This window comes from Carya illinoinensis, chromosome 13 (genome assembly GCF_018687715.1).
Source record: "Carya illinoinensis cultivar Pawnee chromosome 13, C.illinoinensisPawnee_v1, whole genome shotgun sequence".
Lineage (NCBI taxonomy): Eukaryota > Viridiplantae > Streptophyta > Magnoliopsida > Fagales > Juglandaceae > Carya > Carya illinoinensis.
Window position 1 is genome coordinate 7,472,280 of NC_056764.1, and position 11,947 is coordinate 7,484,226.

At 38.2% G+C, this 11,947-nt stretch overlaps 1 protein-coding gene across 1 annotated transcript; it reads right to left on the reverse strand.

Moving 5' to 3' along the window:
- Window positions 1-819: 819 nt before the first annotated feature.
- On the reverse strand, window positions 820-9,558 carry LOC122292414 (pentatricopeptide repeat-containing protein At2g30100, chloroplastic-like). The gene is made up of 2 exons (XM_043100758.1): window positions 8,333-9,558; window positions 820-2,045 (listed from the first exon to the last, which is right to left on the reverse strand). The coding sequence occupies exons 1-2, from the start codon at window positions 9,089-9,091 to the stop codon at window positions 1,272-1,274; spliced, it is 1,533 nt and encodes a 510-aa protein (XP_042956692.1). The 5' UTR covers window positions 9,092-9,558; the 3' UTR covers window positions 820-1,271.
- Between the last annotated feature and the right edge of the window lie 2,389 nt (window positions 9,559-11,947).

Consider the following 11,947-nt stretch of genomic DNA (forward strand, 5'->3'; position numbering starts at 1 on the left):
TGATATTGATAATTTAAAATAGTTATATGAATATCACTATTCAATCTTATAACATTGGGCAAGGAGATTTTTGTTCAAGAATTAGACCCTCTAATAACTCATAAAAGCTATAGATACGACAACGTGGACATAATAAACTAGATGTCCAGCTACGCTGCTAGCATTGGTACAAATTATACAATTATTGATGTAGGGAACAACACGTTTTACAAGTCAAAGAAGACAACACCCACCAAACAAGTTTATTTATTATAAAACAACCATGAATAAATAAAATATAAGCTCCAGTACTGCATCCCAGAAGGTAAACCATAAGGAAAGTTTAATGTACATATGTATACCAGGCCAAAATGTATAGTCCAACCAACAATTCTTGGTTCATATTCTATTTGATGAGTACTCTAGTTTTCAAACAAGTCTTCTTTTCTTTCTCCTGGGCCAGTACATTAATCTTCTTCCATGTTTTAAACGTCTCGTTCTTCCAAAGGAAACAAATATCCTTCCACCACACAACACTTGAACACAGCCATATCACGATTTAGAATTTCGTTGTCATTCTTCAAGGACCAGCATAGATAATAGATTATACTTGACACGCAAGAGAAGTTTCCAACAGTCACGGTATGCACAAAAGGGGAAAAAAGATTTCTGATGTAAACATACCATTGTTTCTCTACTAAGGTTGCCATAAATCTAGTATTTTTTTCATAGAAATTGCATGGCTTGTCCACTCTAAGACTGTATCTCTAGCATTATTCAATCCTAAAACAAGACTGTAAATGCCTTTCTGTACAAAAGAGAAGGCTTGTGTATGATATATGCAATCAAAACTCAAGTTCATCATGATGAATATACGTTATGTACATGATTGAAGTCCAGAATATAAACCGGGGCACTCTAAGGAATATTAATCACTCCAAAGAAAATAAGTAACAAGAATACAGTAATAACGTACCTGTAGCATTTATATACGGTCTGCTTAACTATATTGTGCTGAAGTTTTCTTATTATGTTTACAACAACCACCATATATACGGTAACTTAGAACAAGACAGAACAAGACACAGCTCTGTCCCTAATTTTCCCTACTTATCACAGAACTGGTCCGTCCATCCATTTTGACCAGCTCAAAGCCATCCAGAAACTGATCATGGTGTATTAACATGTAAAAATCCAGCGAGAGAAATGCTAGTGCCATAAAATCTGGACCAGCAAGCTATAATTTTGGAACGAATCTGGAATAGCAATCTCGTCTGTTTGGGTAGAGGTTCTCAAAGCATTTTTATGACCCATAGCTTATACTTTTTCATATGTAAATAAACAAGGGAGGGTCCGATCAAACTCGCATCAGAGAGCTGCTTGCAAAGCTTGAGGTAAGTATCTGCATTTCCAGATCGGCTGATTCCTTTTCTTACTCCTAGCAGTACAGCTGCCCTGTCTAAATATTCTGGACTAAATCCCAGATCAAGCATTCTAACCAGTGTTTCTGCAGCATCATTGAAATGTCCTCCTTTAATGTAACCTCTCAACAACCACGATAGGCTTTTCTTCTTGCGCAAAGAGCTTGTAACCTCTACTCTAGTAAGCAACCGAGCTATAGCACTGGTCTCCTTCTGGGAAGCACAAATTGCTAGAACAATGTCATAAAGGTCTCCATCAGCCTCTTTACCCACAAGCTTCATTTCCAACAACTGTCTTTCAGCCTCCAGTCCCCGACCAGCACAAATATACATAGCAAGGAGCCTCTCATGTACCACTCCAGAAAGTGCAGAGCTGCCCTCTTGAATTACCCAATTAGACAGTTGTACTCCATCAGCTAAAAGATCTGACTGATACTTCTCAATGAGCCCAACATTTTCCGCATCAAGCTCTGCTACCAAACCATCCCTAGCAAAACCTTTCAACTTGCGCAAAGCTTTCCCAAGTTCATTCAACTCCTTAACCACAGCTGTCATTGCAATGAGGTAGCTGTAGACTTCCGGCTTCAACCCAGATTCTCTAAGATGAATCACCAACTTGATTGCATCCCTATAGTTACCCTCAACCTAACAGAATTACATCTTATATTGTTATCCACAAAAATCAAAATTGATATAAATTTAGAACATACACACCTAGGAAACAAAAGTTTACAAAATTAAAATATCACAGTGGATATACCAAAAGATGCTAAAAAAAATCAACTAATAACGCTAACTCATTTGAATAGTGCAAACAATAGTGTTTGACAATCGATCTATGATTAACAATGACTAGAAACATAGTTTGATACTTGGGTCTCCATCCAATTGCAGAAGGTGGTTCACTTATGATTACACATTATACACATATATCGCTTATCAGTTGCAGATATGGAAGGCTCCCAAATTTCCACTGCCTATGTTTAGTTGACAAAGTGAATTCAACTCATTTCAAACCAATCATGGATGAGATCTATAAACAATATCACTACACCATCAGAAAATGAAGAAGGCACCTCAGCAAATGGACAGCGCAGCAACTGATGTCATTAGGAATAGTCTGGAATTGCTATATGTGTATACGTGTCCCACGAATACCTTTCTGTTATAGAGAATATTCTGTACTCATTTGTGTATAAATATACTACTGTGCACTGCAGAATACATCATGAAATACAATTGAATTGTTTCTCTCAAGTCTACTTTATTCTTTTATTACTCTGCTCCTTCATTATGGTACCAGAGCTGGTTAAAGGACTTACGTCCGAAATTCATCCATGGCTAAACCTCAGAAATTTTACCTCCCCTCTTCCTCCCATTTTCTTATTGTCAAATTAAACCATGATAATTATTTGTTGTGGAAGGATCAACTTATGCCTTACCTCAATAGTCAAAACATTTATGGATATGTTGATGGGTCCATCACGGCACCCAAACTGCTTGATGAAAGTCCCGTGCAAGAAAGATCAGATTATCTTCACTGGAAACAGCAAGATCAAGCTATAATGGCCATCCTCATTTCTTCCCTTTCCAAAAATATCATAGCCCAGGTTGTCGAAGCCTCAACATCACGTGAAATCTGGTTGATTTTAGAGGATCTGTTTGGCTCCCAATCTCAAGCCCGAGTTATGCAACTCCAATATCAGCTCTCCACACTCAAAAAAGGTTCTGATACCATTGCCAGTTACTACCAAAAGGCTAAACTCATTCGGGATACTCTTGCAGCTGCTGGAAAAATATTAACATCCTCTGATTTCATTGCTTATTTGTTGGCTGGATTGGGCCCCGATTTTGATTCGGTTGTTACCTCCATCACAACTCGAGTAGAACCTCTCACTCCCTCTCAAGTGTATAGCTTTTTACTTAACCATGAATCACGAATATCCCACCATCAGACCACCCTCACTGCATCCCCAGAATTTTCTGCCAATGCAGCTACCATCAACACTTCACATAACAGCAACAGAGGAAGAGGTCCTTCAAGAGGCAGAGTGGGTTATAGGGGACGTGGGTGTGGCCGCAATGCAGGTCGGTTCGCACCCTCACACTTTGCACCCAATCGTTCACCATGTCAGGTTTGTCACCGCCATGGTCACACTGCCCTTCAGTGTTATTATAGGTTTGACCATAGTTATCAATCCCCTTCTCCTCCCACACTTCTGCTCACTACACTGCCACACCCTCCTGTCCCTCTGACACTGTTTCCACAGTTGATAGTAACTGGTATCCGGATTCAGCTGCCACACACTATTTCACACATAATTTTTCTAACCTCTCCTTGAATCCTTTTGAGTACAAGGGCGATGACCAAGTACGGGTTGGCGATGGAAACTCACTGCCTATCCATCATGTTGGCACCTCTCACGTAGCTTCATCATCTGGCAATCTCCTACTCTCTCATCTCTATCATGTGCCTTCTATTTCAAAAAATTTAATTTCGATTAGAAAGTTTTGTGAAGATAATTCTGTCTTTTTTGAATTTCACATGTCCTGTTTTTATGTGAAGGATTCCCGCTCCAAGAGAACTCTCATCAAAGGCCATACTGATCAAGAAGGCCTCTATGTCTTCCCTTCTACACAGTCATCTCCTCAAGCTTACCACAGGTCCAGAGTCACTCCTTTTCAATGGCATGCTCGTTTGGGGCATCCATCTATGCAGCTAGTACACAAAATAATCTCACAGTTGTCACTTCCTGTGAAATCCTCTACTCACGATGGCCTGTGTTCCTCCTGCTGTCAAGCCAAACTACATCAACTTCCATATGCTTCCTCTCAATCTTGGACCACCGCCCCTCTCCAACTTCTGTTTGCTGATGTATGGGGACTAGCTCCCATTTTGTCTAGAGGAGGTTTTCGATATTATGTGTCGTTTGTTGATGACTATAGTCGATTTACATGTATTTTCCCTATGTAAATCTGATGTAGTCAATACTTTTTTATCTTTTAAGCGTCTTGTTGAAAATCTTCTTAATACCAAAATTCGTGCTTTACAATCCGATTGGGGTGGTGAATTTCGCTCACTCAATTCCATTTTACAGTCTCTTGGCATTTCTCATCGCTTGTCTTGTCCTTATGCACATTCTCAAAATGGGTCGGTTGAACGCAAACACCGACACATTGTTGAGACCAGATTCTCTTTACTTGCTCATTCCCATTCTCCTCAAAAATACTGGTCTGATGCATTTGTTATTGCCGTCTACTTAATCAATTGACTACCTACTCCCGTCTTAAAAAATAAATCTCCATTTGAGTTAATATGGAATAAAAGCCCAAACTATACCTTCCTAAAGACTTTCGGTTGTCTTTGTTGGCCAAATCTCAGGCCATACAACAAGCATAAGATGTCTTATCGTTCTCTACCGTGTGTCTTTCTTGGGTATAGCCCCAATCATCATGGGTATCTTTGTTACCATCTTCCTAATTCTAGGATATACGTATCACGTGATGTATTATTTGATGAAGGAGTTTTTCCTTTTAAACAATCTGTCTCCAGCCCATCACCGACTGCCTCCAGCCCATCAACTCCTACACATACGTATCTTCCTACTTTTTCCCCCTCCATGTCCATAAATCAACCACATCCCACTCAACTTCCCTCAGCTCCCCTTACTCTACCCAAACCGTCCTTACAATCCTCATGGCCCATTTCACCTGTAATCTCTATTTCCAGTCCCTCATCCTCTGCTTTAGAGCCCATTTCCCATTCGGAACCCACTCCTGAGCCCATCATAGAGTCTCCTATAGAGCCCCACTCACCGAGAGGTTCACTCGAGTCTTCTTCTCCTTTGTCTAGGGCACACTCGCCTCCTCCATTGCTGCCCGTACCTTCATCTTTTCCACCCTCCCATGTCCATCCCATGACCACTCATTCAAAAACAAATCTTCATTTTCCCAAAGTCCAAACAGATGGCACCATTGCTTGGCCGAAGCCTCATACCCATGTTACCTCTACTGTCACTCCCAATGACCCCTCCTCTGTCACTGAAGCTTCCAAGTTCCCTGAATGGAGAACAGCTATGCAGGTAGAGTTTGACGCTCTCCTTTCTAACAACACTTGGACACTTGTTCCACCCTCTTCTGCTCAGAATTTACTGGGGTGTTGCTAGATATTCAAAACCAAGTACCTCGCCAATGGCTCTGTCGAACGTCGGAAAGCACGTCTTGTAGCCAAGGGGTACAGCCAACTCGAAGGCTTGGACTACTCAGAGACCTTTAGCCCTGTTGTCAAGCTGACAACAATCAGATTGGTCCTTTCTATTGCTCATTCTGCTAAATGGTCGGTTCATCAGTTGGATGTACAGAATGCGTTCTTACATGGCACATTAGATGAAACTGTGTTTATGTCTCAGCCTATGGGTTTTGTTCATTCTCAGTTTCCAAACTATGTTTGTAAATTAAATCGTGCATTATACGGCCTTAAACAGGCCCCTCGTGCGTGGTATGGTCGTCTAAGTCGTAAATTAGTTGAACTCGGATTTGTGATTTCTAAGTCTGATACGTCCTTATTTGTCTATCGGCATCACTCTACGGTCATTTATTTCTTGGTATATGTCGATGATGTTGTTCTCACTGGATCGGATCCCCACGCCATAACACAGCTTATTCAATTGTTAAGTGTTGAATTTCCTTTGAAGGACCTCGGTGAACTTCATTATTTTCTTGGTATTGAGTGTCACCGAAATCCCAATGGCTTATTTTTGTCTCAGAAGAAATATGTATTGGATCTTCTTAAGAAGACCAACATGACCAACTGTAAACCTATGACCACTCCAATGTCCCCTTCCACAAAGTTATCTGTGTTTGACTCTACTTCCATGGAAGATCCCACACTGTACAGAAGTGTGGTAGGGAGCTTACAGTATCTACTCTTCACCCGACCTGATTTGGAATTCTCTATCAATCGCCTATGTCAGTATATGCATACTCCGTGCATCTCTCATTGGCAGGCCGTAAAGAGAATCTTACGGTACCTAAAACACACTCTGCATTATGGTCTGGTTATTTCGTCTTCCACTTCTCATGTTCTAGCTGCCTTCTCGGATGCTGATTGGGCAGGATCTCCAGATGATAGGAAATCTACTGGCAGTTATTGTGTGTTTTATGGTGCTAATCTCATTTCCTGGAGTTCAAAGAAGCAGTCCACCATCGCAAGGTCCAGCACAGAGGCTGAATACAAAGCCTTAGCTAATGCCACGTGTGAACTCATATGGGTTCAAACATTGCTATCTGAGTTGGGTGTTTTTCTTTCTAAGCCTCCAATTCTTTACCGTGATAACTTGACTTATCAGTAAATCCTGTCATGCACTCTCGCACAAAGCATGTTGACATCGATTATCACTTTGTTCAGGACAGAATTCACAATAAAACTCTTCAAGTTTCATTTCTATCAAGCAAGGATTAGATAGCAAATGTATTCACAAAGCCGCTGACCACAACTCATTTTGGCACACTAAGGTCGAGTCTCACAGTCCTTCCAGGATTGCTGGACTCGCAGGGGGCTATAAACAATATCGCTACACCGTCAGAAAATGAAGAAGGCACCTCAACAAATGGACAGCGCAGCAAATGATGTCATTAGGAATAGTCTGGAATTGCTATATGTGTATACGTGTCCCACGAATACCTTTATATTATAGAGAATATTCTGTACTCATTTGTGTATAAATAGACTATTGTGCACTGCAAAATACATCATGAAATACAATTGAATTGTTTCTCTCAAGTCTACTTTATTCTTTTATTACTTTGCTCCTCTCTGTTTGTCATTAAGATCCACTACTTTTTAAATTTCTAATGAAAAAATTAAACTCATCTCAACCTACTTCATATATTTAACCACATATCTCAACCTAGTTGTATTCAAACACATTTCATTAAAACTCAAAATATTACCATTCACATATCAACTCAAATAATCTGATATCACCTCAACATCTGAGCGTATCATAATAGTAAAATTGACAGAGACCCAACTGAAAGCAAGTAACAAAAAGTTAGAGACTTGGCCTTATTTGTTTACGCAAATGAAATGAGATAAGTTGAGTTGAAATTAAAGTTAAAAATTGAATAAAATATTATTATAATATATATTTTTTTAAATTATTTTTATTTTGAAATTTGAAAAAATTGAATTGTTTATTTTACTTTATGTAAAAATTTAAAAAAATTGTAATAATTAGATGAGATAAGTTTAGAGAAGTTGTAAAACAAATGAAGGCAAGGCCTCCGGTATCAAATTAGTCCCAGCCAATATAAAAGCTAAGAGCACTCTCAATGAATTTTGTAAAACCTATTTTTATGTAAAATTTGAATAAAAGTAACTTAAACTTACTTCCAACGGATCATGTATTTGGAAATGTATTTTACATTTTGGTATAGTGTTCAGCTACATGTAGATGAACTGTACACAAATGTAAAAATATTTTATTAATTTGTTCTCTTTTCTTGTACTTTGTTGCCCACACTAATTTCTCTTTCTTTGTACTTTTTCTCAAACAAACTATTAAATAATATAACATTTAAATGATATGAAGAAAAAATAGATAAATTTATGTATGGCATATTGTAAAAATTAATATTAAAATAGAAAAAATAAGTTTTAGTGATGTATTTTAAAGAATAGGATAGATAAACGATTAGGAGTGCTCTAACATAAAGCTATCATAGAAATTTAGAATCTCGAATTACAAAAATAAATAAATAAATAAATAAAAATAAAAATAAAAAATAAAAATCTGGAAGAAAAAGGAGAAGAAGGAAAAAAAAAAAAAAAGGTTAAATGAATATAATTAAAGGCGAAAAATGATATCTAAAGCAGAAAAAAGCAAAACTCATCCACGAAACAGGAGTAACCTAAATTCCTCAGCACTTACCATCATCTTCCAAGCAAGATACCCAGTTGGGCCTCCCTTATGCGCCACCTCCCCATCAACATCGTCATCATCATCTTCCGCAGCACAACCAAACCCACGCCTCAACGCCTCCTTCACAAACAAAACTACCCTCTCCTTCTCACCCATCTCCCAATACAAAGATATCGCCTTCTCCACCATGTTGAACTCGGGCTTCAACCCAACACAGTCCATGTCCACAAGCAAATCCACTACTTCCCCCACGTCACGCTCCTCCTCAATCAACTTCTTCACCCAACCGCACATTAACCCAACCATGAGCTCCATGGTCTCCTTGTCCAACCTATTCTCCTTCTTTAGCCACTCGAACACCTCAAGCGCACACCACGAGTCCCTCCCCTCCTGCGCGAAGTAAACCAGCACCAGCTGCAGCTCCTTTGCCGAGAGCCGCTCATTCATCTCCTCCAGCACATCCGACGGCTCCCTTGCCATCCTCTCCAACTCCTCGATCGCCTCGAAAAGCCCTTCGCCCATTTCGTCTTCGTCATCGCTCGTCACGAACCGGTCCAGCTCGACCGACCTGAACGACCCAAGTTCTCGGATTCTTCTCGGTTTGGCGACCACGACGCTAAGGTTTCGGTGGTAATTGCCAATTCTAGCGGAAACCCTTGAACCCCGAAAAACCGGAGGAACGAAAAATTGGCACCACCGAAGTGAAATTGACGAACAAAATGTAAAATTCAGTTCGGTTAACGGAGCAATTGTGTATGCAAAGGCCATTTATTTCCACAGGGATTAAAAGAAAAAAAAAAATCCGCGTTTTGTTTAAGATAAAGTTAGGAAACAGAGGAATAGAGACTGAAGTAGTAAAACTCGCGCCAATCAAAGTCTCAGCGTAGTATCTTGGTTTTGGTCTCAGGTGGGCAGTTCTTTTTTGAGGGGGATTTCCCGATGGTTATAAGAACAATAAAAAGGCCGGAAACTTTACTTTCTTTTTATCCAGTTAACTCTCAGGGCAACCAAACAGAGCAGTTTTGTATGGGCTAGAGAAAGTGTCCACGGAAGAACAGAGTAAATCGGAAGTGCGGTGGAGGTGGGAAATGGGGATGGGGAAAAGAGAAAAGAAGAAGAAGGGGGGGTTTGGGATTGGCAAATGGTTGTGGTGCTCATGGAGAGTGGCAAACGTGCTGGCGAGGGGACTGCACAGCAACTCTAGAGTCCCGACTCCAGAACCGAATGTAGATGTGAATTTTCCAAAGTATCCTCGTCACTGGTGGTCCTCTGTATATCTCTGCAGCTCTGCTGTTTGATTACAAGGGTAGGTACTAGAAAAGAGTCTTCATGTTTTTTAATTTAATTTTCTTGGCCTTTTAAAAAAAAAAATTCACAATCATTGCTGTATTGTTTCCCATAAATGATCTGAATTTCGTCAGGTAAATAACTGGTAATTGGAAGTATTTTATTTCTAGAATGTTCTAACTTATATTATTTAATTTATTTATTTGAAGTGACATCATAACGTTGTGTTACGTGATTTATTAAAAAATATTTTAAAAATTAAAAAACATAAACATATAATAATTCAAGGAATCTAAAATTTTAATTTTTTTTAAATGTTTTTAGTACTATTTTATAGTATTTTATTTTCTATTTTATTTTATTTATGAGTTTTGTTATATACAAGTGTTGGTAATAGGTCCTATTACCAAGTTGTGTCCACTATCCGTATAGGTGGGGAAGTTATTTGTTAACTCCCCACCACTATCACAACTTTAAGGGAAGTTATTTAACTTCCTCATTTGCGGGGAAGTTAATTAATTTTCAGATGTGAAAACTCTTTTAAAAAGAGAGTGTACGGACATTTTATGAAGTGTGGAAAAAGTTTAAGAAAAACTCTTCTCTCTCTCTATATTTTCCTAGAGAAACCATCTAAATCTCTTAATCTTGAAGTGTGGAGTTATTTAGGAGACTCTAGTAGCCTCCTAAGTGACGTAGAAGTGCAAACGACATAGTGACGTGGGCTGTAAGATGAGAAAAGATCCGACCTCGCGAAAATTTCGCTCTTTGAGGTAATTCGATTTAATCTTTTTTTAACATTGGTATCAAAGCCTAGGTTGCTTGTTTTCACCCATATGAATATAATTACATGTTGTTTGATGCTTTGAAATGAGTGTAAAAGCATGTAATTGATGATATGTTATGATTATTTATGTTTCGGTTTTTTCATTAGAGGCTACGGTGTGACTTGTTTAAGGTTGAATAATTTACATGAAAATATTCCCTATAATATCAGAAACATGTCTATTAAATTTGGTGAAATTTCGTTGAATATAGAAGAAGAAATCTGAAACCCTAGTTTTTGAAGTTCATGTTGAGACCGTGAATTTGAGCCCCGTTTTAACAAATCATATCTTATTTTATGGAGATAAATATTACATTTTTAGAAAGCTGGATTCGATAGCTTTAATTTGATATATCATATGCTTGATTTGGACTTCGTATGAGTAAGTTATGATCGATTGAATGTGGCTGCTCGAAATCGGAAAAAACCAATTTTTTAGCTTGAGGAAGAAGATGATGAACAGGTTTTTTTCCTTGTCCCACTCTCAGTAAAAGAGAGTGTAGTACACCCATCTACTTGGCTCCGGTTTTTAATTAGTTTACCAACAAATATACATATTAAAATCACTGGACTTTAAGTTTAGAGTCTGAAAACACCATTAGAGGCGGAGGTGATGTGCACTCTCCGCCGCGGCAAGTGAAACAGAGGAAAACCAGCCTTTAGAGCAAAAACTAAGCCCACACGCATAGGCGGCGCGTGCGGAGGATTCCGACGCTTTTTTTTGTCACTTCCGGCAAGTGTAATCAAGTGTTGGTGTTTAAAGTTGATTCATTTCTTTTTTTGCTTGAAACAGAGAGTCAATTTTATATGTTATGTGTTTTTTATATAAATCAATTGTGAATATATGTCTTGATTTATTATTAAATGAATGTCCACATTGAATATGTGTCCCTAGTTTTGATAACTTATGAAACCCTTCTCATTAGTTGAGAATGTGGGCTCTCTATCCATTAAACCATCATGCATACTACTATGATTGAATGTTTGAGTTTATTGGTTTATTTTATTAAAATGGATAGAGTTGATATTGGTAATTTGTTGGGCTCATGTGTTTTTTTTTAAGTGAATGGATAAGGTGAACCTTATAAGTATATCGATGACGTGGCATCCCTATTAATTTATTGTTCTCCTAGAAAATTTGTAGTAGGTTTTTCTTTGGATATGTAATATTGGGAATGTAATTTTATTGTTGAAGGCATGTAAAGGGATGTGGTTTACGTCTATCGATATACTTTAAGGTCACCTTAACATGATGTGCCAAATTACCAATGAGGCTTCGGGTGGAGCCTATTCTCATGATTTTTTTTTTTTAATGAATGGAGTATATGTGTTTTTTTTTATTTAAAAAAAAACAAATCAATTTTATTCAAAATTAATTGGATATGGTATTTTGACTCATATAGTGGGAGATGATTACTAGCTTTTCGCGAAATTTCGATCTCACTATATAGGAAGGAATTTTATTGTCTAGTTAGATTTTGGAATAAAATTAAATGTGTGCTAATGTCTAATTT